Source organism: Megascapheus bottae, chromosome 24 (assembly GCF_031878675.1).
Source record: "Megascapheus bottae isolate mThoBot1 chromosome 24, mThoBot2.hap1, whole genome shotgun sequence".
Classification (NCBI taxonomy): Eukaryota; Metazoa; Chordata; class Mammalia; order Rodentia; family Geomyidae; genus Megascapheus; species Megascapheus bottae.
Genome location: NC_143532.1, coordinates 2468932 through 2496839, shown reverse-complemented (window position 1 = coordinate 2496839; position 27908 = coordinate 2468932). Strand labels below are relative to the sequence as shown.

At 54.2% G+C, this 27908-nt stretch overlaps 1 protein-coding gene across 2 annotated transcripts; it reads right to left on the bottom strand.

Moving 5' to 3' along the window:
• Positions 1 to 60: 60 nt before the first annotated feature.
• On the bottom strand, positions 61 to 22355 carry Cotl1 (coactosin like F-actin binding protein 1). 2 transcript variants are annotated; one of them, XM_090357201.1, is made up of 4 exons: positions 22066 to 22355; positions 21831 to 21913; positions 7412 to 7569; positions 61 to 1112 (listed from the first exon to the last, which is right to left on the bottom strand). In XM_090357201.1, the coding sequence occupies exons 1-4, from the start codon at positions 22338 to 22340 to the stop codon at positions 1002 to 1004; spliced, it is 627 nt and encodes a 208-aa protein (XP_090213327.1). In that variant the 5' UTR covers positions 22341 to 22355; the 3' UTR covers positions 61 to 1001. The 2 variants fall into 2 exon arrangements, with proteins under 2 accessions (XP_090213327.1, XP_090213328.1); XM_090357202.1 differs by having other exon boundaries at positions 22037 to 22207.
• Positions 22356 to 27908: the final 5553 nt, after the last annotated feature.

Genomic DNA, 27908 nt, shown 5'->3' with positions numbered 1-27908 from the left:
CACGGTATAGAAACTTGTAAGACACAGCAAACCTTTTTTTTTTTTTTCTGGAAAAACACATTTATTTTTGTAAACTGTTGGAAAGCCAGAGATGATCTTCATAACCACAATACAGTACGTTTTCTTCCCCAAAATAAAAGGCGCGAGGAAACCCAGGAAACTAGGAAAACGTGCTCCTGACCATCCAGGCCAGTCTCGTCGTTCTCTGAAAGCAGAATCAAGCTCTCCTTTCACTTTATGCTGGGGTCCAGGTTTCAAACCACAGACCCAGTGGTGGCCAGCGGGCTCTGGGCTCAGCTACCAGGGACTCCACTATATAAGCCCTCTCCAGGCCCACCAGCAGTGTCAGGCTGGGAGCCTGGGGCCAGGCCAGCCAGGAGAAGCTCCCCCCTTCCGCAGGCCCCGCCTTTCCCACGCTCAGCAGGGTGTCAATCTAAAGGCTAGTTTTGCACCACCTGCCACCACCTGGCAAGTGTTAAGGCAAAGGTTACCGTGTCTGATTAGTGCAAGCCAGGCCTGAACTTCTCTCTGAGCAATAACTGCCTGTCGATGTGGAGCTTAGGCAACTTGGAATGTGGGTGGGCAGGGGGACCTGGAGAAGATTCTAGAAGGTCTAGGCTGATTGATGGACTTGGAGAGGGGTTCTCATGAGGCTGGAGTCTGTGGGCACCACCTTGGGGCCCAGAATGGCACAGTGAGTGCATGAGAGACGGCAGGGAAAGGAGCCACCCACTGGATGACATGTCTGTGACATCAACATTATTTTCCCTTAGGATGAAAAAGAGGGGAAAGAAAGAGTGACCCAAGAAAGATGTTCCAGGAGCTTCATGAACAGGAGCACGGTGGGGCCAGGAGGGGAGGGAGGGGGCTTGGGGCGCAGACACAGGTGGGCGTTGCCTCGTGGTTTCTCTCCCTGGTGGGCTGGTGGGCTGGCAGCGAGGTGGCGGCCCCCCGTGGAGCAGGAGCAGGCAGAAGGCTTTGGAGGGGCGGCAGGGCCAGGGCTACTCCGTCTGGGCGTCGTAATTGGCTCCCCCCGCCTTTTTCAGCTCACTCTTGATGAAGTCTTCCTCCAGCTCCTTCCGATCGCTGATCACAAACTCCTTGGCAAAATTCTACAAGGAAAAATGGAAACACAGAGCTTCAGTTAAGGAGGAAGGGGCGGCCCTAAGGTTGCCCAGGCAACAGGACAGGAAGTCCCGGCACCCAAAGCACATACAATGGATCCAAGTGAAGACTTAGCAGTGTGTGCTCCAGCCCAGAGCACGGAGGGAGGTGGGGAGGAGAGACACGCTGGAGGACACATGGTGGCAGCGTGGCACCCCAGGGCCAGGCGTGGGTACCTCAGGACTGTGGAGACACCCAGGCTGGCTGTGGCTCCAGCATTTCCCGGCTGAGTTACCTGGGGCAAATCCCCTTCCCCTGACTCAGCTTTCCATCTTGAGTGAGGTGAAAGGGCAGGAAGGTGTGTGGGGCCAGAGAAAGGCCCCCGCCCAAACCCACACCACCAAAAAGAAAGGCTCAGCTTCACAGCTGTTGCCCATTTCATCACGGGGGTGGTGACTGTCCCTTCATGGCGTGTGTGCGCGTGCGTGCGTGCGTGTGTGTGTGTGTGTGTGTGTGTGTGTGTGTGTCTTATCAGGCAGCCCTGAGGTGCAGTGACACACGGTGATGTGAGACTCCAATAAAAGCAACGACAGGAGGATGGCAGAGAGCACAGAGGAGCTGCCAGGCATACAAGAAAGCCTCGTGGTTAGAAAACTGTCCACAGCACAGCCTGGAAGGGCCACAGGCACGCCTCCACGGCAAGGGGGAGGCCTTGCAAACTCAAAGACCAGAGTGCAAACTCAGTAACCAAAAAAGACAAGAAACAGCCCACAAGGAAAGATGGACATGGAACGAACAATGGTCACCTTTCTTTTCTGGCCTCTGGGGATCAAACCCAGGACCCCTGTCTTGTCTAGCAAGTGGTACACCACTGAGCTCCATCCCCTGCTTGTGACACAGAGTGCTGCTAAGTATTTGATCCTGAGGCCCTTCCACGGTGCCAATGTCATTCTCACAACCTTTTCATCAGACCCACTCATGATGCTCCTACAAATCCAGCCGAGAGGAATGAAAGCCCATGGTCACACAGCCTTACACATGCATGTCCATAGCCGCATGATTCATAATGGCCAAGGACAGACGAGTGGATGGACAAGGCCTGTGCACACTGTGAAGTACTATGCAGCCCTAAAAAGGAGAAGTTCTGACACACATTTCAACAGGGATGAGCCCAAACAGCGCTGAGCAAAAGCTGCCAGACATGAAAGGTGACCTTCTGCCTGGCTCCACACACAGGCAATGCCAAAAAAGGCAAACCTACAAAGACAGAAAGCAGATTAGTGGCAACCAAGCGCTGGGAACAGGAAATGACCAAGAGGTGCTAAAATTGGATGTGGTGAAAGTTACACAACTCTGCAAATTTACTGAAAATCAGAGTGAAAGGACAAACTGATTGTGTGGTATATCAATTAGACCTATTCAAAAATACTCAACAAGATGATCAGTATCATTTAGACTTTAGCACTGACAACACAAAGACTAAAGACCACAGGCAGTGGCTGCCAAGGTTGCACAATCAGAAGGTTTACTTAGGAGGCCGGGAGTTTGGCCTAGAGGTAGAGTGCTTGCCTAGCATGCACCAAGGCCTGGGTTCCATTCCTCAGTTCTACATACATAGAAAAAAGCTGGAAATGGTGCTGAGGCTCAAGTGGTAGAGCTCTAGCCTTGAGAAAAAGTCCGAGGACAGTGGCTCATGTCCTGAGTTCAAGCCCCATGACTGGCAAAGAAAAAAAGGAAAGAATAGAAGGTTTACTTAGGTCCAAAGCCAGGACCTTAGAAGTCACCATCTAGCAGGCACAAAGTCCCTCGTACCACCATCGCCAGAAAAACAAAAAGTCCTCATCTTGAAGCCAAGCATGGCAGTGTACAACCGAAACCCCAGAACTCAGGAGGCCGAGGCCAGAGGCTGATGAGTTCAAGGCCAGTCTGACCTATGTAGTAAGACTCTGTCTCCTGCATGGCACTATGATTACACAAAATGCCACTGAGCTGGTACATTTTAAATGCTCGCTTTAAGGTAAATGGATTTCGTCTCAAGTGAAAAACAGAAAAAGTCACTGTACCTCCACACAAAAGACAAAGTACAGCCAGCGGTGGCTCACGCCTGACATCCTGCCTACTCAGGAGGTTGAGATCTGAGGATCAAGGTTCAAAGCCAGCCTGGGCACAAAAGGACCTGAGACTCTTATCTCCAATTAACCTCTAGAAAACGGGAAGTGGGGCTTGGCTCAAGGGTAGGGTGGCAGCCTTGAGCTGAAGAGCTCAGGGGCAGCGCCCAGGCCGAGTTCAAGCCCCATGACCCACATAAAGAAGACAAAGTACACAGGAGGACTCTCTGGGTCAAGGCTCCCAGCACAGGGAGAAGCCCCGAGCACGGGTGGGATGGACAGCTATGTGCCTCAAGCCGCTTACAAGCACCAGGCACAGTCACACACACGTTCACCCAGTCCTCCCTTAGCATACTGGCTTTTCATGCCCTGTGAGAAGCCCATGGCTGAGCTCACAGTTCCAAGTTCTTTAGGCCCTTTCCACTCTGTGCCACCATTCTGTGCTGCTGAGTGTGTGTGCGTGCCCCTGTGAGTGTGCATCTTCGCATGCCTACATACGTGCATACGTGAGTGCTGTAATGTGGGAACACAGCATGCAAGGAGGGAGAAGTGAGAACCACAATGTCTCTCAACGCTGAGCCCCACCCAGCAGCCCCAGGGGTGGCCGGGTGCCTGGCGTGGAGACAGGGCAAGAAGCCCACAGAAGGAAGCCCACGGCCCTCTAGCCCACAACATATAGCAGCAATCTAAGCCAGGCCAGAGGCTCAGCCTATAATCCCAGGGAGGGGCATGAGGGGCTCAGAGCCAGCTGCGGAAGAAAAGTCAACAAGATGGAAGTAGTTACGTGCATCTGTCATCCCCAGCAACACCAGGAAGCACAAGCAGGAGGATCGTGGTCCATGCTGACCTGGTCATGCAAGGGAGGCCCTATCTCAAAAATAACCACGGCAGAAATGGGCTGCGGGTGTGGCTCAGGTGTGTGGTAGAGTGCCTATCTAGCCAGCACAGGCCTTGAGTCAACCTCAGTACCACACACACACCACACACCACACACCTCATAATGACACTTGAGGTCTGTGTTGGTTCACTAATAAGGGTGTGGGCTAAGAGATGAGTTCTGTGAGCCACAAGCAGAAGGCAAGAGGAGGTGCGAGCTTCCGCCCCAACCACGGCTTCTGGGACGGCTAGTGAGAACTAGAGTAGGAGCAAACAGGAAGCAGCTCTAGTATCGTATGAAGTAGCAATAAACGGCAATGAATAACGTATGAAACAGCGTAAACACGGTACAGTACAAAGCTCAAGTAGCAGAGTACAAGGGCTTGGGGTCAAATGTCCTGGAGATGAAGGCTGTTTACTGCTGGCCCATCCCCAGCCTGCAAAGGAAGCAGAGCGCAGAGCCGTGGGCCACCTGCCACCCGCTGACTGCCCGCTGTCCTCACGTGGGACCCGGCGCCCGCCTCCTGCAGCTGTGCTCCCCTGAGCCCCGCAGGAGGGACAGGGCAGGCACAAGCACATCCTGAGTGGGCACAGAGTCATCTAACAAACACAGCGGCAGACACAGAGGAGCATGCTGCGAGGAGTTGAGGGCCAAACGCAGACAGGGGCAGCCAGCCACGGCCCGGGCATGAATCAATCTCTGCACGTTTCCATAAGCCAAAGAGCCCTGGCCCATTGATGAGCTGACCAGCCGGTCACAGCTGAAGCTGAGACAGGAGAGCACTCCTGGGCTCTGGGCCTCAAGGCATCACCATGGCATGGACAGGCTGCCTGGCCGACCCCAGAGAAATGCAGAACTGAAAGAGATAGTAAATTCTGCTGGAGTCTGGGTCCAGTCACACTTAAAGCCAAACCCCCACGCTCCCCAGTCCCGAGACTGGCAATCCCCTTTCTGCTTCAATGTATTTGAACTTGCAAATAAACCAATTAGAACTATTATTCCCACCAGAAAACTCATTTTCCCCACCCCATGCCAGTCTCAGGCCCACGGAGTCAAACTATAGAGTGTTCTAGATCTGAAAGGAGCTCGGTAGGCTCCCTTCCCCCGGCCAGGCCTCTTTTCCCGGCAGGGGAGGGAAAGTTCTGGAGCTGGATGGTGGGGGTGGCTGCACAACTCTGAGAACAGGCCTAGAGCCACAGAGCTGTGCACTTGCAAATGGTTACAATGGTAAATTACACGTTATTAGGTTTTATGACAATTTTAAGTGTGGAAAGAAAAAGGGAAAGATGGGTCATCCAGGAAGCCCCACCCCTGCTCCTTCCAGCTCCTTCCCCTCCAGCACAGGGCTGAGGACAGAGCAGAGGGGGAGAGGAGAGCACGCCTAGGTGAGTCCGCACAGGCGGCAGGTCCAAGCAGGGCCAGCAGGAGCAGCGTCCATCGGCAGAGATGCCGACCACAGCTGAAATCCCAGCAGCAGCCCGGCCATGGTGCCTCTGGAAATGATTTCTAGATTGTGAACTCTGGAACCAGCCAACTTGTTCTCCAAAAACCAAAGAGAGAAGAGGAAGGAGCTGGGGCCTTGCCATGTGCTCAGAGTATTTTTAATAAAAAACTCCAGCTGGAAGCCAAGAGCAGGGGAATGTTCAGTACCCGGTGTGCGCTGGGGAAGGGAAGAGGACACTGTGCTACAGAAAAGCACCAGACACTGTCCTCTAGAACCGATAAAAGAGGAACCTAAAACACACTGCAGTTTCGTGTGCCTTTGCTCACACCTGTAATCCTAGCTACTCAGAAGACTGAGATTTGCGGATCCTGGTTCAAATGCAGCCCAGGCAAGAAGTCTTTTGTAAGTAAAGCTGTAGCCCATGAGGTAAAGTACCAGCTTTGATAGAGCAAAAAGCTTAGGAACAGCATCCAGGCCCAGGACACCCTCGCCCGCCAAAATTACTGCAGACAAAAGCACCCTGTGGGCAGTAGCCAGCAGTGCACAGAGGTGCCAGGTGCCTGTGGAAGGAGCTGGCAGGGTGGGCGGGTACAGCTGTGCAGGGCCACAGGGATTTTATAACAAGTTTTTATTGGAAGATGGCCATGCATATGAAAGTTAACTAGTGGCCATATCACCTCCCCGCCCCTGTGCACACCTTAACACCACAGCTGCCCCTCTTCTAGGAGGAAGGAGCAGCGTCCGTCCCACCCTTGTCGGATCCCAGCACCCTCTGCTCTGACTCCAATCCAGGCCCTGCGCTGAATGTCCTCCACTTTGCTTTTCATGGTCTGGTGCCTCTCACATGGACATGCATGACTGTGTGCTGGGTGATTTCAAGTCATTTTCATCAGCCTCCGCAGACACCCCAGGGGTTTTAGCTAGCACACACTCTCATCATTAGCCCAGGATTTCCCCCCAGTTCTCAGGTGGGGACTCAGAGCCTTTTACTTGACAGGCAGGTGATCTTTCTCCCACCCGGGGCCATAGCCTCAACCCTTTTTTGCTGTAGGTTATTTTTCAGCGAGGGTCTCTCTTTGTACCCAGGCTGGGCTCCAACCTCCATCTTCTTACCTGCTCCTCCCACAGCGAGCACCACCCTCCCCTTGATCTATGACTTTCTTCTTTTTGCCAATCGTGGGGCTTGAACTTAGGGCCTAGGTGCTGTCCCTGGGCTCTTTTGCTCAAGACTGGAGTTCTACCACTTGAGCCACAGCACCACTCATGGCTTTCTGGTAGTCAATTGGGGATAAGTGTCTCACAGCCTCTCCTGCCTTGGCTGGCTCTGAACCATGATCTTCAGATCTGAGCCTCCTTAGCAGCTGGGATTCCAGGTGTGAGCTCCTGGCGCTGGCCCTGTGCTCCTTTCTCGCTGTCTAACAGGGAGTTAGTGGGCCTCAGGCTATACCAACTACCCTGTGACAGGGCCCGTGGGAGTCTGTAGATGAGCAAGCACTCAGCCAGCCTGACCAGGCCCCCAAGTGAGCAGAGCAGCACTCAGAGAGGACATGGCCTTCTCTATGGGTCCGATGGGTCCCCACAATGCCCCGGCTGTGGCTGCCATTTTGTCATTCCCCCCAGCCGCCTGCTTTGTGAGCCACAGCCATCACACAGTAAACAGCCAGTGCTATGGCTCTAGGCTTGGTGGTAAAATGGCAGACACAGCTACCTGCTCCCAGCCTGCACCCAGACATGGCAGGATTCCATCAATGGCTCTCCTGGACCAAGTTATAGCGAAGGCCAATCCAGGGGTCCAGGCTAGCCGTCTCCGCCCCTGCTCCTGCTAGATGGACCTTGGGGCAGTGCCACCCCCCAGGAGAACACAGGAACCCAGCCTACCTGCACCACCTCCTTCACCAGGGTCTTGTCTGTCCCGGTTTTGGCGCGCTGCAGCCCACTCACGTTCTCGCCAATCCACGTGATGAGTGCAAACTTGGACCTCTTGCTCATGGCATCCCCGGTGGTGAACCGCACAAAGGCAAATAACCGGACATCATCTAAAACCAAGCAAGGAGAAAGCAGGGCTCATTCAAGACACCCCAAGACCAGGTCCCCACGGAGGAGCCAGACCGCCACAGGGGTGCTGGGGCGGCAGCCTGAGAACAGCCAGTGTGGACAGCAGCAAGGAGGCTGGAACCCCTCCGTGCCCGCTTCCCAGGTGGGACAGGGAGGCATAGAACAGTCACCTGGCACCCTCAGGTGGTACAAGCCGTCCTAGGTCATCTGGGATTTGTAGCTAGGCCTGTCAGGCTAGACTTGTACTTACCACAATCTAGGCTGGGATTGTAGAATTATTTAGGGAACACTCTAGCACCTCCTCCTTCTCTTCAAGGCCCCTCTAAGAATGGAACCCCACAGTTGTAGTGCCAGACATAGGCTCTGGCAGGCCTGGAGTCCAAGGGGGACACAGACAGTGTCCTCCTGAGCCTGGAAGTGGCTCCAGGTCCAGCGAGGTCAGCTGGCTGTGGGTCAGCCCCTTCGGTTTCCAGCCCTTTCCTCTAGGCATGCCATGGTATCCACTGGCATAGTCTCACCTCTGTGTTTCTGGGTCCTGTTCCTCCACTGGTTGACATTTATGACTGGACTCATTTCTCCCACAATCCCCAAGGCCCAGGGGCTCCAATTCCTCCACCTCGCCCCAAGATATCCCTGAGATTGTCACGTGGTGTGTGTGTGCATGAATCTGTGACTGGACACTTCCTGTAGTGGGGCTGCCTGAGCATGGAGGGTCCAGAGAAACATCCCTGTCCTCACCCCAGGGTGCCAGGAGCCCCCAAAGACACCTGCCCACGCCCCTGGGGGCAGAGCCACCTGCTGGAATCTCTCATCTAGATGGATCTCTAGTCCCACCACAAAGATCTCTTTTGTCCTCCCATAGAAACCTCAATTTTATTGAGAAATTGTGTGACCTGGATGGAGGGCATGGTGGTAGCTTGGAGCTCAGGAGGCCGGGGCAAGAAGACTGAGTGTCTGCTGGGCTGTACAGTGAGACCTGTCTCAAAAAACAGTGGGGAGAGGAAGCGGGGAGGCAGGAGGCAATCACACATCTATCAGTCAGTCGATGGTACATCTGTGCTCAGCTTCTCCAGAGTGCCCCACTAATGGCCCCAGTCACTGCAGCTCTGTCTAGAGGTGCACACTCGACTCTGGGGACAGCACTGGAGTCACTCATCTTTTTTTTTTTTTTTTTGCCAGTCCTGGGCTTGAGCTCAGGGCCTGAGCACTGTCCTTGGACTTTCTCAAGGATAGAGCTCTACCACTTGAGCCTCAGCACCACCTCTGGCTTTTTTCTAAGTATGTGGTACCGAGGAATTGAACCCGGGTCTTCGTGCCTGCTAGGCAAGCATTCAACCACTAGGCCAAACTCCCGGCCCCGAGTCACTCATCTTGTATCAGCCAACTGCAAATGCCTGTCATCAGGGCTGGGGAGCTCGTGGCCCCAGGACTGCCTGGCACCACCAACACTGTGGAGCCAGAGTGGCTGCGCTCAGGGGAGTCTTCCCACTGCCCTTTGGAGCTGCCCTGAGCTGTGCTGATGCCGCAGATCAGAGGACACACTGAGGTGTGTGCGTGTGTATGCACGTGTGCCTCTATGGGTGAGTCCATGCACATAGATTTTCTTAATCAAGATGCCATCCTTCCTACAGTCCTTCCAGGACTCTCCACGTGCTCTACACGCCCAGGCCCAAAGAGAGCTGCTAAGATAACCCCAGAGCCACCATTCCTGTCGGAGGACAGCAGGCCTGCAGTGGCCACAGCTCCCTCTCATCTCAATGGGTGCTCGAGAACAGCAGTTCCTCGGTCTAATGGAGCACCTACCTGTCCCCCCTGCAGCCCCCCAACCTTGCCTGTTCTGGAAGACTCATGTACAAGGCACTGCAGGCCATACTACACAGCCCAGACAGAAGAAGAAGCCGAGAGGAGAGCAGGAGACAGAAGAGGTAGCAGGATGAGAGCTCTGTGCCCTGACAAATCCCCCAAAGCTCAGCCTGTTCTGCCTCCCCTGGAAAACTCGGTCATCTTCTCTTCTCACCTCCTTCCTCAACTGAGAAAAAAGTCACAGCACAAAGTCACTACTTCAAGGCCACAATTCTGTGGCTTTGGGGACTCACAGTACCACACAACCATGCTTACCATCTAGTCACCATGAGAAGAAACCACCCCTCAAAAATGACATCAACAGCACATGGCCTTTGGGACGGAGTTCTTTGCTGCCACGTGTCTTCGAGGCACAAGTCCTGTCTGTTCTAATCCTTTCTGTGGCTATAGAACATTCCAGAGCCAGGAGAGCCATGTGATGTTATCCACCCCTCCCTTATGGAAACTGGCTACTTCCACACCGCTCTCTTCAGCCACACTGAAGATGAAACACAAGAGCTAGAAGATGCAGCTGGCCCAACAAGCATGGTGGTCATGTTAGCTGGAAGGTGGTCATTTGGAGAGTCAAGGTTCAAGGTCGGCCCAAAGTTAGACCTCATCTCAAAAGCAGGCCGCCGTGGCTGGTAAGGAGCTGGGAAGGGAGGGCACTTCCCTTCGATTGGTGGTGCCTGGAAAGCCCGTGTGCTTGTGAGTGCTTGGGTCCCAGAACTCACATTTCCACTGGAAGTGTTTGGGTGGCGGCTGTGGGTGTGAGGGAGGCAGGCCTCCCACGGCCTTCAGGGATGCTTCAGTGTCTCCACAGTAACCGGTTCTGTGGAACCAGTCTGGACCGGAGCCCCAGTCCCAGCGTGTGAACCCCGCCTGCCTGTCTCTGCCAAAGCCTCTGTGTTGGTAAGTTGCTGGTGCTGGTCTAAAGTTTTTTGAGGACCCCCAAATCTCATCTCAGCCCAGAAGCTGGTCCCAGCTAGTCTCTCTTTTTGAGATCATCCTCTGTGGACACTGGCCAGCTCCTACAGGCAACACCTGCCCTCCCTTGCTCCCCTGCTCCCCTGCTCTGCAAGTTCCTCACCCTTCCAACGCCCCAGCATATCCTAAGTAGTACTGTCCCACTCAGCATCTCACCAGTTCTTGTTGAGGACCCGCAGGCCTTCCCCCAGTTAACCCTGAGTCCCGAGTCCCAAGTCCCAGCCCGAGACCTGGCACAACATGGCTGTACACTAAGTCACACGGCCTCCAGGGCATTGGGAACCTTCCAGAACCACAGGATGACATCACTTAGGTCATCCTGAGGGAGAAGTGCCGTCTGCAGCTGCTATGTGCTTATCTGACAATGGTTTGGTCACCAAGATCGCTGACGGACACATTTTCAACAATCCCAGTGTCATATTATGCTTACAAATGTTTACCAAGTGAGATTGGGCCAGACAAAGAGTCAGCTGGGCTGAGATGGAAAAGCTGCAGCCTCGACACGTGTCCCAGTGGCCTACAGGCCTAGGTGTCCCCTGTCAGAGGAGGCCTGGCCCTCTATACCCACCCTGCGTGGTGCACCGGGCCCTGGCTCTCCAGCAGGCAGACGCCATGGCTCACCTCTGGGTCTCGAGGACACAGGCTGACTGAGACCCTACCATCTCACCAAAGGCATTCAAGTTCTCTGTGGTGTCCCGAGGCCTGTACTGGTTGGTGACAAAGATCCACCTAAGTGTGGGGGACCTACCACCCAAGACCCTGCCACATGACTTCTAGACACACAAAACACACCCGAGATGTGGAGTGATGGAAATACAAACAGGCAGACAGGTGAGCCGTCCAGTGGGGAAAGCTCATAGACTTCATGGTTCTGGTACATTTGGATCTTATAAGCTAGAGCCACATCAGTTCAGTTCTTTCTTTGTTTTTGTCATCACTGGGGACAGAACCCATGGCCTTGGGTTGCTGCTCTACAGATCGGCCACGCCCCAATCCCGGTCCTGTCCAGGATATGGACATGGTCTGTGGGTTAACAGAGAGGAAGAGAGAGGGGGAGGGATGGGAGAGAAAAAGAGAGGGGATGATTTTATGATTTCTAGGAGCACCATTTCAGGGAAGGGAGAAAATTGCTGCAGAGCTGGACAAGAGACAGGATTAAAGCTTGTTCTCTGGCTGACCCAGCCTCACCCCCATCCCATCCCCCTCCTCCTCTGAGAATTTATGCAAACAAGCTGTAGAGGGGAGAAGCAGTGGGCACTCCAAAAAGAGCTGAGTGGCCAGCTTCCTCAGGCAGCTCCCTGGTGTGGAAGGAACTGGAAGGAATCTGACATCTGGAGATGGCCAAGCTCAGGGACGGCTGGAGAGCGGAAGCTGCAGCTGCTGGGCCCTCAGGGCCCCCTGAGGACCGATCCAGGGAAGGAGACTGTCCTTTCCTGTCAGAGGAGGAAGTGGGAGGAAAGGCGGGTGAGCGCCTGAGCCACCTGTGGCTGGCTGGAAGTTTGGGAAGTCTGGTGGCAGACAGGGCTGTGCCAGGCCCTCTTTCCTTCTCCCAAAGAGACAAAACCCCAAAGAACACCCTGCCTGTCCCATCGACTCCGGAGACACTCATTTTTAAAAATAGGTAAGAAAAGCCCTGTCTACCCCGTGGCTTAAAGAGGCTGTGTTTATCTGGCGACCTGGGCCCCTTGGTTCCATCTGTGGCAGCAGCAACTCCCCAGCGGCTCTTGGCTAATTGAGTTCTCATTAAAAGCTAGTGACCCAGCTTCTGTAGTTAGAGAGGGAACTGGAGAAAGTGGAGTAGAAGAGAGCCAGAGGAAAAGCAAGACGGTTACTCCCAGGACCCCCCCCCCCCCCCCCGTGAGCTGATCCCAATACCCAGATTCGAAGGAGCAAAGCTTCCTGGGATCAGGCACCCACACTTCCTCTAGTGTGGCTAGACTTACTTCCTTAAACGTCAGTCAGGGCGTCTCACAGAATCCACCCTCCACCTCCCAGGACAGTCACTGAGGTGGACTGAAGTGGACTGGAGGATGTACTGCAGCATTTACAGTGACATATTCCATGGCCAGGAAGGGATCTGGGGTTAGACTGCCAGAGCACAGACAACCCTGGTGTCCACTGCTTTTGTATTCTCATATCTCCTTTGTGTAGTTCTGTTTCTAGTCAGTCTTTCCACAGACAACGTACTGACAATCAGCTATCGGGGGACTTGCAGTCAAAGGGCTGGGAATGAGCAGCTCAAATGGGAGAGAACCTGCCTAGCAAGTGGGAAGGCCCTGAGTTCAAACCCCAGTGCCACCAAGGTATCTATGGTGTACATAGAGAAGCAGTGACAGTGTTGTGACAGCTATTAACTGGGATTGCGGGAGCATCTAGAAAAGGAGGAAATGAGCACTGCCTGGAGGCTGTGATGGGGCGGCTTCCTGGAGGAAGATCTGGCAGATCTGGCTCTTGAAGGATGACTGGGAGCTCGCCCTAAGGATGAAGGGGCCCAGGTTAGCTACATGAGGGGGATGCTGACAACTCCACAGGCAGAGCAAGAGCTTCTGGGGCCAGGAGGATATAAACAAAGCATCTTGTTTATTATCACTATAGAGTAGGAGCTTGAAGGCTCAGAACGACTCATCCCCAGCACCCAGGCAGTACGTGGCCCACAGTGCATGCTCAGCAGACAGTCCAGAGGAGGCTCTCCCAGGGCCTTCCTTCCTCTCTGAGCTTGGATTCTGGGACTGGAGTGGTCTCTCCATCTCTACCCCCCAGCCCAGGCATGGCCAGGCAGGGCACACCCACATCTCCTCGAAGCCCTACACTTCCAGTCCACCCCACAGCTCTCTAGGTGGCTCTTTATTGACCCTCACATTTCCTAACACAAACCTCCAAGTCTCAGCCTCCACCTTTCACCACGGGGCCTGTCAGGGCAGTGAGTGTGTTCAGTGCCACTCCCAGTGGGTGGCAGGCGAGGGGCGAGAGCCTTCCTGGTTCTGGGCCCCAGGTTCTTCCCCTGAGAAGGTACATGGCCACCAAGCCCACAACACTGGGCCACAGTGTGGATTGAAGGAGTCACAGCAGATGGCAATGGCAGGTAGGACAAGGTCCCTGCCCTAACCCCTGCCACCTGCCAATGTGACTTCCTACAGCAAAGTGAGCATCTCAGAACTGAACGCAGCCTTGAGATAGGGAAGGGTTTAGTGGGCCTGAGGTTGTCATAAGGGCCACAGTGGAAAGAGGGAGGCAGGACAGTATGACCAGGAAAGAGGTCACAAGACAAAAAAAAAAAAAAAAAGAGGGAGCAGAGGGTCTCTACGGCAAGCTGCTTTCAAACTGCAATGGTGACATGAAATATTAAATGCTAATATAAAATCCCGGCTCTGGTAAACTGGCCCCTGGGGACGTGTGCTGCAGAGGTCCCGGGCTGCATCTGGAAGCCAAGTGCATACAATGAAGCAGGGATGCAAGATTCTGCAGGAAGAGACCTGGCCGGAGGCCAGTGCTGGCAGCCAGGGGCCACGCCTGCAGGAGCTGCATGGCCACTGGGCTATTGCTTCAGTGGAGGATGACGGTCATTCCTCCATCTGTGTGCACGGCCAGGTCACCATCAACTTCCCTGTGGCCCAAGGAGAACAGAACAGCCTGGCTTCCGGGCTTCGGCCCTGAGCTTAGATCTGGGGACCTGAGCAAGCCAGCACAGGTGACCTTGAGAACCGCCAGCTGGTGTGAGGAGCCCCCTCTGGGTCCCTGTGCCTTCCCGCAACCCCCTCTGATACCACACATTGGGATGGGGACATGCATGCCGGGTGGCTGGCAGTGTGCCCAACCTCCCACCCGTCTGCCAAGATCACGTCCCACGTCTCCAGCAATACCAGCTTGTGAAATGCCTCCCGCACTGTTTTTCCTCGGCCTGTCTCCCCCTGTCCACCTCCTGGGACCACAGCCCACACGTGGGGCCTGCCGCATTCATCCCAGCCATGTGGAACTTGTGCCTCCTCACACGCAGGAGAGCCTGTGAGCCAGTGCCCGCAGAGCAGCACACGGCCTAGGAGACCAGCATCTTGGGGGCACAGGGAGGAAGAGGACCATGGCCTGCCCCTGCTCTGGGACGCTGTGGATGCACGAGAGCCACAGAGCACCCCTAGGTGTGGAGATGGCTCGGGAGGTCCCCTTGGCCTGGTTTCTGGGTCACGGGGTCAAGGGAAAGACCGAAGTCAGCACTTGGGAAAGGCCCCTATGCTAGAGAAGACGAGGCCCTCACCAAGGGTGGAGCCCAGGAAACACAGGAAGGAAGTGACAGCAGGGGAGGAGCACCCAAGGGGAAGCGCCTCAGCAGAACAGGAACCACAGAGAAGCAGAGGGGGGAAGGGGAAGTCATTTTTGGGGGGGTCATCATGGGGCTTGAACTGGGGGCCTGGGTGCTGTCCCTGAGCTCTTCGGCTCAAGGCTAGCACCACTTCCGGTTTTCTGGCGGCTCTTTGGAGGATTACGAGGCTCACAGACTCTCCTGCACTGGCAAGCTGTGGGCTGTGATCCTCAGATCTCAGCCCCGTGAGTAGCTCGGATGACAGCCATGAGCCACCAGCGCCCAGGTGGCGCTGACCAACACCTGAGACCTGAGGAAGGGAGCTAAAGTGGAATAAAGACAAAAGAATTGACAGCAGATTTGGCAGTGACATCACCAGATAGAGGCTGGGTTTCCATGCTCTAGGTGAAGAGAAGGAGGGGGGAAAAGTGTTCATACCACCGATGATTCCATGAGCGCAGCTTCCAGAGTCTGCTTTCTGCAGACTCTCAGGATTTTGGAGGAGCCAAGCCTCACTGCTCCTGAACAAGGGGTTCCACGTGTTGAAGATATTCGGAAGATGCAGCCACACACACAGAGGCAAGGCAAATATTACCAAGCCATAGACCCAGAGTGCTGTCACCAAGCCTAAACATGTGCGACCTGACGAAGCCACACAAGAGCTCAGCACCTCCTGCCCCCGAAGTGGGAGGAACAAGTGATGAAGACCCAGCCCTGCCCAAACTACGAAGGCCGTGACTCGCTGCCCTTTGGGTACCACTGAAAGTGACCATCCAGCATCAGTTGAGGCAAAGCACCTGTTCAGTAGATAGCGACAAGACTGAAAACATACATTTCCAGGTCCAAAGTTCTGACTGATTAAAAGTTCCCTTTGGCTCTTCTCTCTCCCTCTCCCCGCCCTCCTCTCTCTTTCACACTTTCACACACACACACACACACACACACACACACACACACACACAGATGTATCTCTTCTTCCCTCTCACTTACACTCTCAAAATCCACCATAGTTGTTGCAAGGGAAAAAGGAAAAGCCACTCAGGAACCAAACCAACAAGTACTCATGTGTTTACATAGAAAATCACCAACTATGCATGCTCATAGGGCTCTGTATGCAGAGACTACCAACAAGCATGTATCTTCCTGTGTGACCACATCCTGGCCATGTTTAGAACCCACCCTCTGCCACTCTCAGCCCTTTGCATTCCAGGGGTTTTACCCAGACCTGGGGACCAGAGCATGGGTTGTGAAGGAGATATGTGTGGCCTCTCTTGAACATCTATGCCAAGTGGCTAGGACTGACCCGTCTCTCCTGACCTACCTCCTATGAAAGAGGACTCGGTTCTTCTGAGATTAGCACGCTGTGCATCTATCTCTGGCATTTCTGTGCTTTCCCTCAGCCCCGAACCAGTCTTCCTGGGGCTTGAACTCAGGGCTTAGGTGCTGTCTTCGAGCCTCTTCATGCTCAGGCCTAGCTTAGCACTCTACCACTTGAGTCACAGTGCCACTTCCAGCATTGTGTTTATTGGAGATAAGAGTATCAAGGACTTTTCTGCCTGGGCTGGCTTCAAACCATGATCCTCAGATCTCAGCCTCCTGAGTGGCTAGGATTACAGGTGAAAGCCACTGGCGCCTGGCTTGCTCTAATTTTTTTTTCTTTTTGCCAGTCCTGGGGCTTGACCTCAGGGGTCTGAGCACTGTCCTGGGCTTTCTTCAAGGCTAGTACACTACCACTGAAGCCACAGGACCATTTCCAGCTTTTCTATCTATTTGGGACCAAGGAATTGAATCTGGCTCTTCGTGCTTGCTAGGAAAGCACTCTACCACTAGGCCAAACTCTTCTAAATATTTTCTAGAAAAGTTAAATGGCTCCTGAAAGTAAATGTAACCAGTGCAGAAGAGAGCTTCGGGTAGGCAGGGTTCGCCAGATCTCCATTCTGACCTTTGGCTAGGTACCTGAGTTGAGAGGCATCTAATCTCAAGTACAGATAAAAGCACTCTTGAGGGGCATCTAATCTCAAGTAAAGATAAAAGCACTCTAACAACTGTCCAAAGTCCCAGGAACAAACCTGACCAGCTGCAGTCACATGAGCCCAGTGTGAGCTAAGCAGTGAGCAAAGGGAATGGCTTGCTCTGATTCGCCAGGCTTGGTCATGTGCTCACTCAGTGGGGCTGGGCTGGGTCGGCTCTACTGCAACCTCATTGGCTGAGCAGGATTACTATGACAGGGAAGCAAGATAGAGGTCCCCCAACCCCAAGGATGAGATGTTAGAATAAACCTTAGTCCCACCTCTGAGGCTTTGGTCTGAGCACCACACCTGAGGCCAGACACCTCCCCCTCAAAATTCAGTTGTTTGGTTTTTTTTTTTTTTGGCCAGTGTTGGGGCTTACACTCAGGGTAGATCCTGAGCTTTTTCAGTGTATGTGGTACTGAGGAATTGAACCCAGAGCTTCATGCACACTAGGCAAGCACCCCACCACTGAGCTACATTCTCAGCCTCCAATCACAATTTTTTAATAGAGCATCTAGAGAACCTGCCCGAGGACACATGGTACAGGCTAAGGCAAGACTGGCTTTCTCCTCCGGGCTTGTCTAAACCAAATTGGCACCAGAAACGTAGACTGACTCCCAGACTCCAGGATTCTTTCTCAAAGTGAACTGCTTCCTACAGCAGGCTTGGGGTCCACCAAGTAAGACTGCTGGGGAGAATTCTCTGTGGCCATTTTGAAGGGACTGCGGAAGAAAACGAGGGGTAGGAGGTGTGCTCGGAAGTTCCCTTTAACCAAGGCAGGGAGCCTGCCTCCTAGGGCTTCTTGATCCTGCGTTGAATCAGACAATACGACTACAAACATAGGTCTGGGATTGTGGCTTAGTGGCAGAGTGCTTGCCTAGCATGCATGATGCCCTGGGTTCAATTCATGCCAGAAGTGGCACTGTGGTTCAAGTGGTAGAGTGCTAGCCTTGAACAAAATGTAGCTCAGAGACAGTGCCCAGGCCCTGAGTTCAAGACCCAAGACTTGCAAAAAAAAAAAAAAAAAGAATATAGATAAAAGTGGGACAGGCAGCACATGCTGGCTGGGGCAGGGTGGGGACCTTCCTTTGTCCCTCAGTGACTCTTACACTCCACGGCACCCCAGAGCCTCCAGGCATACACGTGGAACAGAGACAGAACCAAGGAAGGAACACTTTTTCAAGTAGAGAAAAATCTGGTTTTAGTTCCCTGCTTTGCATTTTGGTCTTGGTTTCTGAGTACTCTACAAAGAATGTAGAATCCTTCCAGTGCAAAAGCCAAATGTGTCATCACAGGAAACCCCCTGCCCCCAGCAGGCCGCAGCACCCTGTGTGACCTGGGAATCCCTCCCAGTCTGTTCCCATCCCTGCTGCAATACTACCTGTCTCCAGGAGCACTGCAGAGCTGGGGGGCGGCACAATCCGCCTATGCCCCCTCTCACGGCACTTCCTCCCATCTACCCCCACCCCTTTTGCCCCCTGCAGACCCTGCACTCTGCTTCTATGTCACTTACTTTGCTTCAGGAAGCTTTCCTCCAGCCCTATTGGGGAGGCTGGGGGGGGGGGAACAGATACAAGACAGAAGATCAAGGCCTAGGAGCTAAAGAAAAAGGGAAGAGCCATGGACTTGGGGTTTGCCCCCACTTCCCTTCCAAGCAGCTCTCCCCTGCCAGGTCTCCTGGTTTGGGTAGGGGCTGCCCCTCCCCTCCCCAGGGACAGGCATGTGCTGCAAATGGGTATAAGGATTGGTACATGACCACAGGCAGGCCAAGAATGGTAAGGTTCAGCACACCTGGAGTTGCTGCAAAGGGGCTTGTCCTGTTTGCCCAGCAGGAGCTGGCCCTGGAGCCACAGATGGCTTCTCCAGCTCAAGGAGACCACTCTCCTGCCCCCCAGAGGGGAAACAGAAGGCTCCACTATGGAGCCCAAAGCAACAGCAGTCACTGAAGAAGGAAGGAAGAAGTGGCAAGCCCTGAGGGGGGGGAGGGGGAAGGGGAAGGGGGAAGAGCCTGTCAGGGACAGGAAGGGGGCAGAAGAGCTGGCCTGGAAGCCCAGCATATAGCCCCAGGGGAGAAGCCAGGCCTTGAACTGAAAATGGACAGAGAGGAGGCAGCTGGTGAGCTGGTCCACTTTGGAGTCCTCTAGGGGAGGTGGGGAGGACAGTCTAAGGGAGAGGATAGGGGCCTGGAAGAGGACTGACCCCCCTCCCCCATGCAGCTCATCAAAGCAGACACTAGGTACTATCTCCCAGCTTGCAAGTCACCGCACTTCGGAGGAAGACCAATGGACACTGGAGGCCCCACAGGTGGCAGAAACCTACCACCCTCCTCGAGTCATAACTGAGCAAACATGTCCTTCAAATTACTTCCTTCAAGACAGGAGAGTATAGGCCCACTTCGGTTCAAGTCCCGGCTCAGCCACTTCCTAAGCTGTGGGATTGCAACCCTTAAGCTCTCTGAGCCTCCCTCTGCACCCTAATTAGCAGAAGGGGACCCCTCACAGCATGTTTGGGGGCAGTACTGACAGAAGCCAGGTCTGCACAGTGACAGGTGTCCCACAGGTGCAGCATTCAGAGCCCACCCTCCCAGCAGGGGAAGAACCAGAGCAGACGTCTCCGTGCATTTGTCCACCAGATGGCTGGGGACAGAAAGCAGACTTAGCTGAAGCAGATGAGTCTTCACATCCCCTGGCCATTCACAAGAACCAACAAACAGCTGGCCAAGCAATTTTAGTCCCCCAAGCCTGCCAGACACTCCCATTTCCTGACCCCCAGAAGGGGGAGTGGTGGTGGGGGGTGGGGGCTAAGCAGAGAGCCATGGCCTTGTCTGCAGGGAGGAAACCATCTCCCTCCACCAGGAATCCCAGTGTGGTCCACAGTGAGAGCTGGGCAGGGCAGGATGCTCTCCAGTTCTCAGTCACCCTGTCCCCTACGTGAAGCAAACAATAGCCTCAGAAGCCCAAGACACTTTGCTGGGGGGAGGGGGAGAGAGGAGCCAGTGATAGAGGAAAAGAACTGGATCTGGGGAGAAGGAAAGCTGGCAGCCTCTGAGGCTGGGATCCAGCAGACACGCTGAGCCCAGCCAGGGGAAGTCCAGTTCGCTAATACAGCCCCAGTCGAGGCAGGAGGACTCTGACACAGGATGCCTGAGGCAGGGGCCACCGGCCAATCCCATCTTGCCAAATCTACATAGGGCCAATCCCATCTTGCCAAATCTACATAGCAGCGGGGGCAGCTTCAACACTGAGTTGCTATAGTACTTCATGCTTCTGATATTTTTAAGCCAATTATTTACAAAAGCAATGAATGAATGTCTAGCGGCAACTCCTAGGGTCAAAGTTTAGTCAGGAGAGCACTTTTCACACTCATACACACACATCCTAGCACTGCCTAGTATAGAGTCCACACTTTATACATAACCTTTGAGCTGAATGTATACTTCGTATACTAGGATTCCATTTAAAAAGCAGTTAAGGCCAAGTATTGGTAGTGCATCCCTGTTATCCTAGCTGTTTAGAAGGCTGAGAGCTAAGGACTATGGTTCAAAGCTAGCCAGGGTAGGAAAGTCCATGAGACGCTAACCTCCATCCAACCACCAAAAAGCTGGATGCAGAGCTATGGCTTTAGCAGTAAGGCACCAGCCTTGAGTAAAAAAGCCAAAGGACAGTGCCAAAGCCTTGAGTTCAAGCTCCAATAGCAGCACAAGGTGGGTGAGGAAAAGCAGTTAAGAAGCCATTTGGCCCCAGCTTAATTATGTACTTTTACTTCACAAACAACGCGGAGGTTCACACAGGTACTGTGCCCAGCATTTTCAACCTCTGTGACTCAAAGAGAGTCCCTCGAGGAAACCAACACCTCAGAGGGCAAGTCACGTGCCCAACCCATCAGTTAGGAAGTGGCCTCTCTGGGGTCCAAACCCACACCATCTGGCTCAGAGACCACACCCCACGGCTGGCCTTTGTCTCCGTTTGTTCCCAAGCTGAAGACTAGAAAGTCGGGGGAGACTGGGAGTGGAAGTCTCTAATCTTCTTAAAGGATTTTGTTGAATGTCAGTTTAACACAGGGTCTCCTAAGTAGCCTAGGCTGGTAGTGGACTTGCAGTGGAGCTCACACAGTCCTTGAATTAATGATCTTCATGCTGTGGACTTCTGAGTGCTGGAATCACAGTTGCCACCACCACAACCACCTCCTTAAAAGGCATGACACAGCCAACAGTGCTGTCTCTGCCTCCATCCAAAAGGACCTTTGGCTACCCATGCCATGTGTTCTTTCCTTTCCTGGTCTGCACACCCCAGAAAGTGCAAAGCACACCCAAATCTCAAATGTACAACTTGATGACTATGTGCCTAAGTACACAACTGGTGTGATCTCCAGTGGCTCCCAGCCACCTCTACGGAAGGGGGGGGGGGGCCTGCTCCACTCCTGCAACCAGCCCCAAAGGCAGGAGTTATTCTGACTTCACACCATAGACTGGTTTGCTTTTTCTAGAATGTCACATGAATGGAATCAGACTACACCCTAGTTTGTATCTGGTTTGTGAGTGTGTACTTGGGCTTGGGGATCCAGGTTTGTTTGGGAGCGTGTGTGTGCCCGTGTGTGTGTGTGCCCGTGTGTGTGTGTGTGTGTGTGTGTGTGTGTGTGTGTGTGTGTGTGTGTGTGTGTGTGTGTGTGTGTGTTTAGCTGGAGTTAAGAGTCTAACCACAGGACTTTCCTGCATGACCTGGCTTTGAATAGCAATCTTCAGATCTCAGTCCCCTGAGTAGGTAGGATTATAGGTGTGGGTCGCGGCGCTATACGATTACAAATAAAAAGCACGTAACATCAGGTCCGAGGCAACGGCCCTGGGAGAAACCAGGCTGCGGGGGCCCCACTCATGCTTCCTCACCAAGTGGTGCTGGGTTTTTGTTTTTCAGTGGGGTGCCCCCTGCCCAGTCTGGGGTAGGTGTGGTGGGTAAGGGTGACCCCTGGGGTTCGGAGCAGCCCGAGTGGACGCTGGAAAGCCAGGGCACCACAGGGGCCACGCACCCGCCGGCCGGGCGAGGACACTGCGGGAGCCAGGACGCCCGGCGGAGGTCACCTCGGCTCCGGCAGGGCCAGGCCCGGCGCCTACCTGTGCACTGATGGACGAAGCGCTGGTACTCCTCGCCCTGCTCGCCGGGGACGATGGTGGAGCCGTCGTATTTAAAAGTCACCCTTTGGGTTGGGAGGAGAAAAAACACAGGCGTCAGCGCGGGCCGCGGCGCGGCGGCGGGGGGCCGGCTCGGGGCGCCCCGACCCCGCGGGCCGGAGGGCGGCCCACGCCGGGAAGCTCCTCACCAGATGACCGCCGAGCCGTCGTCACGCACCAGGTTGTACGCAGCCCGGCAGGCCTCCTTGTCGATTCTGGTGGCCATGGCCGCGGGGCCGCAACGACGACGCTGCCCGGAGCGGCCGAGCGCACCCCAGGCCGGCGGCGGCGGCGGCGGGAGCGGGACCGGCGGCGGCGGGGGGAGCGGGACCGGCGGCGAGGCGGCGGCGAGGCGGCCGGGGAGCGGCGGGCTGGGAGCGCGGTGGCGGCTGCTGCAGCACCCCGCGCGCGCCCGGACCGAGCCCAGGGCCCGCCACGCCCCCCCGCGGCCATTGGCCGCGAGGGCCTCCTCAAGTTCCGCCCACCGCCTCCCATTGGCTTTCCGGATGGAGGGGCGGGGCCTCGCCACTCTCGGGCGGCCAATCCCAGCCCGGGAGGATTGCGCAACTCCGAGAGGGGAGGGCTGGAGAAGGGGCTTTTCCCTGCGAGTGCCCCGCCCCTCCTCTCCCCTCTCCCCTCCCTTCCCCTCCCCTACCCCCTCCCCTCCTCCCTCCCCTCTCCCCTGCTCTCTCCCCTCCTCTCCCCTCTCCTCTCTCCCCCTCCTCTCCGCTCTCCTCTGTCCCTCTCCCCTCCCCTCTCTCTCCCTCCTCCCCTCCCCTCTCCCTCCCCCTCCCCTTTCTATTCTTCCCCCTTCGGGCTCTAGTTTATCGCCCCCCCTTTCCCTCCATCCCACCTCCCAAGCGGTTTTCTCCCCTCCACTCCGCTCTTCCCCCCCCCCGCCCCGTGTCCCCGCTCTGGGGGTGACACCGAGCCGCCGCCGCCGCCCCCAGCCAGGGTCTGAACGGGAGGGGTGGGAAGTGGACGCGTCCAGGACGCTGTGGACCGGGTGGTCCGCGCGCTCGCCCCGCCTCGCCCCGCCTCCCTCGCGCGCGCGGGCCCCATCCGGCCGCGGGTTCCTCCGCGGGTCCCGGAGGGCGCCCGGTGCAGGCCGGTTCAGGGCAGGGACAGCAGCAGGTGGACTGCCTCCCCCAGTGGCGGGAGGTGCCACGTCCACAGCCGCACCCAGACTATGTGAAAGGATGCAAATGAGCAAATAGATGCTAGGACTTAAAAAGGGGGGGGGCACTGTTGGTGGCTCAGGCCTTTAATCCTAGCTGAGCACCACCACTGGAAGCCAGCCGGGCAGGCAAATCCAAGAGATTCTCATCTCCAATTAACTAGCAAAAAGCCAGAAGCGGAACTGCAGTTCAAATGGTAGAGCAGAAAAAGCCAAGCAAGGGCTCAAGGTCCTGAATTCAAGGCCCCCCCCCCCCCCCCGTACCAGGAAACACACACACACACACACACACACACACACACACACACGCACACACACGTCTTCAAAGGGAGAAAAAAATGCCACCTCACACAAGGTGTAAAAATAAAAGACAGCTCTACCTGTAATCCCAGCACTCTGGAGGCAGAAGCAAGAGACTCAGGGAGAGCCTGGGTCCTAAAACACAAAAACAAAAGCAGTGACGAAAGAGTCCACCATTCAGATCAGAAAGAATTCGTCCTGCAGACACATATGAAGTTAAGCTATGAAAAGAAAAATGGATTTAGGATGTGACCCAATAGATCAAATGGCTCTTAAACACATGAGAAGATGCCCTGCCCTACCCTCTCCTCTCCTTTCTATTCTTCCCACCTTCAGGTTTGATGATTCCTCAGTACCACATACACACAAAACGCCAGAAGGGGCGCTGTGGCTCTAAGTGGTAGAGCTCTAGCCTCGAGCACAGAGAGGCTCAGGGACAGCAACCAAACCCTGAGTTCAAGCCCCAGGACTGGCAAAAAAAAAAAAAAAAAAACTTACTCTAACAAGTATGGCAAAAATAAAAACATTTGCCAAGACTCCTTTACAAGCTAAACTCTGAAGAACCAGCCCACCAGCCCCTTTCAGTCACTGCAGATATAGCCTCCTTCAAGACCCTCTGCAACACCTAGCAACATTGCAAACCATACAGCCTGGACTGGCCAGTGTTCTCTAGAGGTCAGCAGGGCCTGGTGCTGCCCGATGGGTCACCTGTGGTGCTGGGGCTCCCGAGTCCGAGGTCCCCCAGTGACTCATCCAAGTGTGTCTCGGATGCTGGGATTGCTTAAAGGCCAGTTGGTGACGTCCTGCAGAGTCCCTGGGCTCGCAGGCCCTAATGGAGAAATCTCCACACTCCACAGGGTGCACGGAGGTGCTGAGCTGTGTCACTTCCACTAGCACAATGGAACTTCGGCAGAAACTGGCCACCACAGGATTGAGTGGGAGCTCACTGACCCACCACGACGGCTTGCCCACCGCGGCACAAGGGGGAAAGGAGGAGGAATGTTCTAGTAAGCAGGGCCAGAAACAGAGCTCTGTTCAGAACAGAACTACTTTGGGGAGAAAATGGGGGTGATAGGTGCATGAAAACCTGGGAAAGGGCCCATGAGGCAAACAGCAGTCACCCCTAGAGGAAGTAAAGCAGGAGCCAGGGCCTCCTGTGGCCATTTTAAGTCTTATTACTTTATTTTCATTTTGGATCATGTGAATGACATATTTATTTCTTAATATTAGTGAGCATTCATATTGATACATAATATTGAAAGATTAGTGTTCGTTATCGGTGTTGGCAATCGTTAATATTAATAAAGATTAATGGGTTGATGGAGCAATTAGTTCCTATTAAATGGCCACATCCTGAGTTTTGCCTACATCTGCAAGATTCTGCATTGCTGGAGGAACAGGTGAACTAACCGGATTCCACCCAGCCTGCCAACGGCAGCTTTCTGGTCTTTGTTGCGGGCGCCCTCTGCTGGACAGAATGTGAACAAGGGCTGCTTTGAAGGAACCGGATTTGCTTCAATCCACCCCCAGCCAGCTAAGGCAGCCAAACAAACAAAAAAACTTTGTAAGGATCTGTTTCAATTGAAATGTACAGAACTTCGAAAATAACCTACATTCATGCTTCTTGAAAAGAGAAACTAAAATATTTTATAATATGGGCTATCCCAGCATTTGGGAGGCTGAGACAGGGTATAAGAGTTTGAGATCAGTCTGGGCTGCAGAGCAAGCTCTAGGCCATCCTGGAAAGTTACTTCAGTGCAATGCTCTCGGTTGTAAGCAACAGAATCCCCAATTTTACTGGACTGTACATACAGAAAAAGCAAAAGTCCAGTGACTAAAGAATTCAGATCAAGGTGGAGGTCAGGCATGGTAATCAAGACACTAGATCTCTACATGTGTGCCCTTCTTTGTATATGTTTCAGCTTCAGGCAGAGACTCCCTCTGTGTGTGACACCTCACCCCTATATCTGCACAACTGAATTGACAATGGGGCCCCTTCCCCTCAAAAAAAAGGCAAGTCATGTCTAGCAAGCATTTGACATCTAGTCACATCTCATTTTGTTTGGTTGGGTTTTGTTTTGCTTTGCTTTGCTTTCTGGTAGTACTTAACTTTGAACTCAAGACTTTGCTAGACTGGTACTCCACCGTGTGAAGCATACCTCTGGCTTTGTGTACAAGTTTAGACATTCTGAACCTGGTTCCAAGGGCTCAGGCTCTACATCCAAAGGCCCATGTGGATGCCTTGCCTTTGAGCCAGGCAGCTGAGCCCCACAGGCTCTGACAACAGCGAGCACGCTAGCCTCTTTGCATGGACTCCATTCCTGTCATAGCCAAAATGGCAAGGACACTGAAGTCTGGTTTCCATGTTTTCCTGGAAGCTAGCACTTTAAATGAACAGAAAAGTCCCACCTCAATCGTGAAGGCGGTGGAATTTACCTGAAGTTCCACAAGGTGGTTGACACGGAAGCAGGTGACATCTATTTATAGAACAGGCTGGTTGAAGAATCAAGCTGATCTCACCATCCTCTGCAAGATGTGGAGCTGCTGGCTGAAGGAATGAGAAAGAGCTGCCAGGGGCAGGGGAGAGGGGAGTGGTTAATGCCAAGAGAAAGGCATCAGGATGGACCCCGCAGAGGAGAGGTGCCTGTCCTCAGGCTGCTACCTGACAGCAGGGGGGGGCACCCTCCCAGCTGCAGTTACCGGAGATGGTAGTGGGGTTGGTATCCGTATAAGGCACCCCTTGGTGAGGTAGTGAGCAACTGGTGCCAGGAAAGGCCTGGAGCCCTCTTTCCTGGTTTAGTGACTCAAATGTGATCAGACAACCCAAGTTAGAAGTGTGCTTCGTGCACACATCCCTTCCGGTTCGTCTGTTGGTTGGTTGGTTTGGACAAACTGTCCGAATACTGGGCCCCTCCTGGCACCGTGCACATTTGACGGCCAGGAGACGGAGGCACAGAGCTTCTACAAGAGCACACACACCTGGCAAAGTCTGGACTGCGCTTTCTGTGCTCTGTGTTATGCTATTGGTCCAGTCTGGTCAGTTTCTCAGGCCAGACGTAGTGGCTCACATCTGTACTCCTAGCTGCTTGAGGGAGAAAGAATCGGGGCAGATTGGGAGGCTCATGCTTCAAGGCCAATAAATAAATAAATAAATAAATAAATTGTGAGCGCCTATCTCAATAACTAAGCTGGAAGTGGTGGTTCATATCTAGGGAGCAGGGAGACAGGGAAAACGAGCACCCACAGAAAGATACAGAGGAAGCAGGGGCTCCAGCAGCACCCCCATCCCTCTCTCCCCTGTTTCAATCATCTTTTTGCTCTGTTCCTCTGCCTTTTGGCCACACTGGCTTCTGTTGCAAGACAGCTGCTTCCAGGGGGAGAGAACTTTGAATTTACATACCCGGCCCCCCCTCAAGTTCCCAGCAGAGGACAGAGAGACCGCCCTCTCCCAGCAACTACATGGAAATCTCAGGAAGGGCTCGGATTGGCTCAGTGTGGATGACACACATATCCTGTGTGCCAATCACTGCATCCAGGATGAGGCTGCTATGATTGGCTAATCCTCAGTCACGTGGCCACCTGGTATGCTAGGGAGTTCTGGCTCCTTGGCAGCTTGGAACTTTGGCCAAGGCTATAGCTGGGTCTGAAGGAGGCTCCCTTTCTTGAAGGAAGGTGCAGAGGATCTGGGGTGTTACACTCACGTCTCTTAGGCCGGCCCTGTCCCTGCAGCTGCTTGGGTCTCAGCTCTGCACAGAGGGCTGTTTCCTAAATCCACAGAAGGGGCTTTGTCAATTACCCAGCAGACAGACTGCAAGGGTAGCCTAAGACACCCCAGGAGAGAGGAGAGGGCTGTGAGGAGCGCCCACAGACAGACACACAGGCCGATGTGTCTGTACCCATGCCTACCCCTTGCGTGTCACAGTTCTGCATTCAGTGTGTGTGCAGTGACAGGCTCCCACTGAGCCCCTAGTCCCCTCTCCTGCCAAACCCCAATCCCATCAATATTTCCAGCCCTTTTAAAATGAGTTGAACTTGAGTCCTAACCTCAGGGTCTGCTTTGGGGACAGATAAAACAAAGAAGGTTTGATGGGAGCAGGGCAGGGAGCATTGCTGTGTCATTGCTGCAGCAGTTCCTCCCCCTCCCTCTCCCCCCTCCTCCTGGTCAGTGCTAGGGCCTGGGCACCATCTCCTAGCTTTTACACTTAAGGTGAGCATTCTGCCGCTTGAGCCCAGCTCCACTTCTAGCTTTTTGCTGGTTAATTGGAGAGAAGAATCTCACAGACTTTCTCCATCCTGGGAGGGTTTTGAGCTGTAATGGTCAGATCTCAGCCTCCTGAGTGGCTAGGACTACAAGCTAGGCTGGGTTTCAGTCTGGCCCTGGCAAGCCTAATGTGCTCAGTCCTCCACTGAATTGCTCTCAAAGGGAGGGGCTGGAGGACCCGGGGCTTCCCCTGGGCAAAAGCCCACTTTCCTTCCAACCGAGGCACACACAGAATGGGGACAGGATGCCCCAAGAACTGAGGACCTGGGGAAACTTGTATAGC